Source organism: Limulus polyphemus, unplaced genomic scaffold (genome assembly GCF_000517525.1).
Source record: "Limulus polyphemus unplaced genomic scaffold, Limulus_polyphemus-2.1.2 Scaffold4299, whole genome shotgun sequence".
NCBI classification, from domain to species: domain Eukaryota; kingdom Metazoa; phylum Arthropoda; class Merostomata; order Xiphosura; family Limulidae; genus Limulus; species Limulus polyphemus.
Window position 1 is genome coordinate 86788 of NW_013669909.1, and position 4793 is coordinate 91580.

At 36.2% G+C, this 4793-nt stretch overlaps 1 protein-coding gene across 1 annotated transcript; it reads right to left on the reverse strand.

Moving 5' to 3' along the window:
* Positions 1-1446: 1446 nt before the first annotated feature.
* On the reverse strand, positions 1447-4687 carry LOC106470927 (homeobox protein prophet of Pit-1-like). The gene is made up of 2 exons (XM_013931505.1): positions 4682-4687; positions 1447-1827 (listed from the first exon to the last, which is right to left on the reverse strand). The coding sequence occupies exons 1-2, from the start codon at positions 4685-4687 to the stop codon at positions 1447-1449; spliced, it is 387 nt and encodes a 128-aa protein (XP_013786959.1).
* Positions 4688-4793: the final 106 nt, after the last annotated feature.

The following is a 4793-nucleotide window of genomic DNA, read 5'->3' on the forward strand; positions in this document are numbered from 1 at the left end:
GACGTGATAAGCAAAATGTGACGTCTTGTAACAGGTGAGAATCTACGAACACAAAGGTCGATGGAAAAAGCTGTCCAGGCAACAGTACACAATATAATCAAGAAGGATTTCCGACATAAGTTCCTTTCATAACTTATTTATTCAAACATCTCACACGTCAAGGAGCTGGGGAATAAAACTGGTATTCATGCTATTCTATGTCGTCTATGGATTTCTGTGTGATCGAACTGTTGAACGAATGCTGAGAAATTGTCGTCCTGATACGTTAGGTGGCTTATGGAAAGCATGCAGGGAGAATGGATGTGCTTTAAACATAAAAGTCTTGAGACGGAGCCTTTTACAAAGGAAATTACTCTAAAGATGTGCGGTCGTCAGATAGACGTAGCGACTTGGACTGTAACGACGTTGTGAGGCTCCAAAATCGTTGTAATATAACGTACTCATATTTTGTAATCAACATGTTCGCAGACTAACTTCCACTTGATTATTCAGTTCATTTATTGAGTAGTATAGTTCTCAATTAAATAAAAAATGTTATATTCATACATTAATTTACATGTCTACTTAATTGAGATGTAATTAGTCGACAGTAAAGCTATTCACAAGACATAAACATACCTGTGTTATACCTTGTAGTACTTATGCCATTGAGTTAGTGAGTGGTATGAAATACTACTATTATATTTAAAAGTAAACTGGTACAATACGACTTAATCACAGTTTACGCCACTGGATACAAATATATTATCTTTGACAGTCTAACTTATGCTCAACCAAGTTGTATAATTAGCAATTACTTCAATAATTCGGTTTGCTAACTAACTTATGCTCATTAATGGCAAACGTTTATTGTTTGTTGAGAGGATAAATTACAGTAACGATGCTGTTTTGTTAATAACCAGTAACGTTTCTCGTTAGTTACGAATATATTCATTGTCCAATTTACACTCCCACTTTAACGTACCGTTTAATTGATTAAACATATTTCTCATTAGATACAAAATATTACATTTAAAGACTGGATCATATTCCCATTTAATGACGCAGATAGGTTTTTAATTGATGATCATTGTTTTCGTTAGCTTCAAATACGCTATTATCTAAACCAGTGTTTAATGGCGCGTTCTTTATTAGAAACAAATGTAAAATATTCTCTCTAGGATGAATCCAAATTAACAATAACTTTACTCTGCCCCCTGGTAGCGCGGCAGTAAGTCCGTGGGCTTATAACGCTAAAAATCGGAAACTCATCACGTAGCTTTATACTTTACAACGCTTACACTGTCGCATCTGATGTGAAACAATAAGTTAGACTACTTTTTAATGAGTTTATAAGCATCATATGACTGGAATATGGTTTTTGAGCCATATATATGTTTAAAAAGAGAAATTAAAAACCCTTATGCTTAGCTCGGGCTTCTATACGAAAAAAAGAATTTCGCTGTTTTACGTCTGGTACTGCAGCACTGGAACTGATAGATTAGGTTGCGTCCCAGTACTCACGTGAAGATGAGAAAGTCCTTTATTATACCAATCGTCCTCCAAATCCTGACGAAATCCAGCAATGTTGACTGCTTGTGCCATCGCGAAAGGGTGAGCAGTCATCTGTGAATAGGAAGACGACGTTATTGGTTGAAAGTGTGTCGCACTGACGGAGCCAATGGAATTAGGAGATGGATAACAGTATGTCCGAGAATTAGGTGAAACAGAGTAAATGTTACTTATTGGTGATCCGTTGCACCCTGGAAACATGGAAGGAGCTGAAAATAGCTTCTGTAGTTGCTTTTCCTGCTTGCGATACTTGGCTCTTCTGTTCTGAAACCACACCTGCCAAATGAAATTCAAATTAATATAAATAAGGAAAAGTAAAATCTCATTGGGTGGAAAGTATAAGTATCACAACAAAGCTAATGTCACTTTAATTCTTATCAAATACCTATGTCCCCTCCCCTCCGTGGCTTATCGGCAAGTTTGTAGGTTTATGTGCTAAATATCGAAGTTCGATACCCGTTACGGGCAAAGCGCACATAGCTCAATGTGTAGCTTTGCGTTTAAATAAAAAACAAAAGAAAGAATAAAAAAGAGAACAGTTCTTTGATAATACATTGAGCATTAAATTTATAATATTTAAGTTAAACTGGCATGACTCCTCCTACATTTAATTATTATTTGTACAAATTTAAGTCATTATTCAGGAATGTAAACTCAGCTTCTTTTTTTTTTATTGTTGTTGTTGCGAAAAACGTTAATCTTTGTACTGTAACCTATGGCGTTAGGGGAATATTTAAGGAGAAACAGAGACAACTGGATTCGATCCCACGATTTTACTTAGAAAAAAGAGTGTTTATAAATCATATTTATCTTTTTTTTAATATTTATTTTTGAATTAAGAAATGAAATAATGTATAATACTAACATTTGAATTAAAAACTCCATAATAGTAATAGTTTAATAAAGTTTTGAATGTAAATCTACAGTACGTGATGACTTTACTTGAATGGAAAGGGATTCGATCCCACGACTTTGCTAAGAGAATATTTAACAAAGGTTCCCCAGCTCAAACGCTGTAATTATCAGTTTTCACATTATTGGTTATTAAGCCTAGACTATGGCTTAATGTTTTATTTCTGTGACTTTTAGTCCCTGTGCATTCACTTATACAAGCAAATGAAAAGATAACTAACTACCGTATTTTTCGGTGTATAAGACACACTTTTTTACCACAAAATTTGATGAGAAAATCTGCTTGCGTCCTATACACCGACGGTATGAATAATATATATGTATATATACGATATACACAAGCCATGTGTAAATATCAAAATAGGCATGCATAGTCTAGTTTTTTTATCTTTTAAAAACATAACTATTTATAATGCTCTCTAAATAATAATAAAAAAAAAATCACAGTGAAAGCAATGAAGATTTTGTAGGTTTGGAACCAAATTAAATAACAGTAAAACTTTTTTTGATTTATGATATTTTCTTATTTTTGATGTTTTGAGTTCTTTTGTGTTTAGAACAATATATACTAATTTTTAAAGTATCAAATTGAAATTTTGTTCAATAAAAATCTTTCAAATGCGACTGTAGCTTTTTTTCCCCAAAACTTTGTCTTCAAAATAAGGGTGTGTCTTATACTCCGGTGCATCTTATATTCCGAAAAATACGGTATATGATAACCATACTTCTCATTTTATGAGTATATTTTACGACTGTGTTGTTCGACTTCTATGTGACAACGGCCGGGAGTGTCCTAGCGGTTAGCGTGCCCAGCTGCAAATCGGAAGATCTGAGATTTGAAATGCGACATGCCACTGAATACGCTCTGTAATTTCACTCGTAGGGCATAATAACTGTGTCAGTCATTCCCTGTATTGCAAGTAAAGATTATCCAAATAGATGGTGGATGCTCTGCCAATTTCTCTCTGTTTGAGCCTCGGGATCTTGGATCTGGCAATTTAACTCATGTCTTATATAAGTTGCTGTTCATGCTGAAAACACTAAAAATGTATTATTTGGCAAGTTGTCCAGAACAATAGAGTTAATGATGTATTATAAAAACCTTAGCCCTCCAGTGGCACAGCAGCATGTCTGTGGACTAACAACGCTATAAACCGGGTTTCCATACCCGTGGTGGGCAGAGCACAGATAGCCCATTGTGTAGCTTTGTGCTTAACTTCAAACAAACAAACAAAAACCTTAAACCTGGGTAACGTGAAGATATTAGAATAGTTAAAGTTGTGCTCTAATTTAGTTTTATGATCAATTAAGATACATCCATAAAGAAAAAAATACTGTTAGATTTAGTAGTTATATAGCAGCATATCTCATTTATCTTGTACGCAGTTCTATACCAAAATTATTGCGAGAAACGTTAGGATTATTGTTTGTTTTTGAATTTCGCGCAAAGCTACACGAGGGCTATCTGCGCTAGCCGTCCCTAATTTAGCAGTCTAAGACTAGAGGGAAGGCAGCTAGTCATCACCACCCACCGCCAACTCTTGGGCTACTCGTTTACCAACGGATTGACCGTCACATTATAACGTCCCCACGGCTGAAAGGGCGAGTATGTTTGGTGGGACAGGGATTCGAACCCGCGACCCTCAGATTGCGAGTCGAGCGCCTTATCCACCTGGCCATGCCGGGCCCATTAGGATTATGCTCTAAATTTAATGTGCTGTGCCGTTGTTACTTACAAATACTTGCACTATATATTGTGAACAAATGTTTGAAATGAAATCAAAAGTGTGGCCCATTGATTAATTTGTCGTACTCTGAACCTGAGGACCCGGTGTTCGCGTCCTGTTGCCGTAAGATATGCGCCTGTTTGGATGAGCGTACAGGTGATGTTCTATTGGTGGAATAATCCTTGTGAAGCACAAAAGCAAAGCATTATCAAGTGATAATCTGTTTCGGTGTTTATGTGTAATGATTGTCATTCTTAAGAACTCTAATTCACACAAATAATGCAAGAGTTTTGTTTGTTTATTTGCTGGATTTCGTGTAAAGCTACACGAGGGCAACCTGCGTTTGCCGTTCCTAGTTTATCTAGAGTGAAGGCAGCTAGTGAACACCACCTACCGTCAACTTTTGGGCCACTCTTGTCAGACCAAATAATATGACTTGACGCCACTCTTATAACGCACTTACAGCTGCAAAGTGCTCAGCGCTACCTCACCTCCATAGTCCGGTAAGCTGACCAATGTGCTGGGCTCTACCAAAGGTAAAGATAATGGACATAATTATCATTAGTATTGCCAATTGCAGTTGCGTGTGTGAAGATGTGCGGA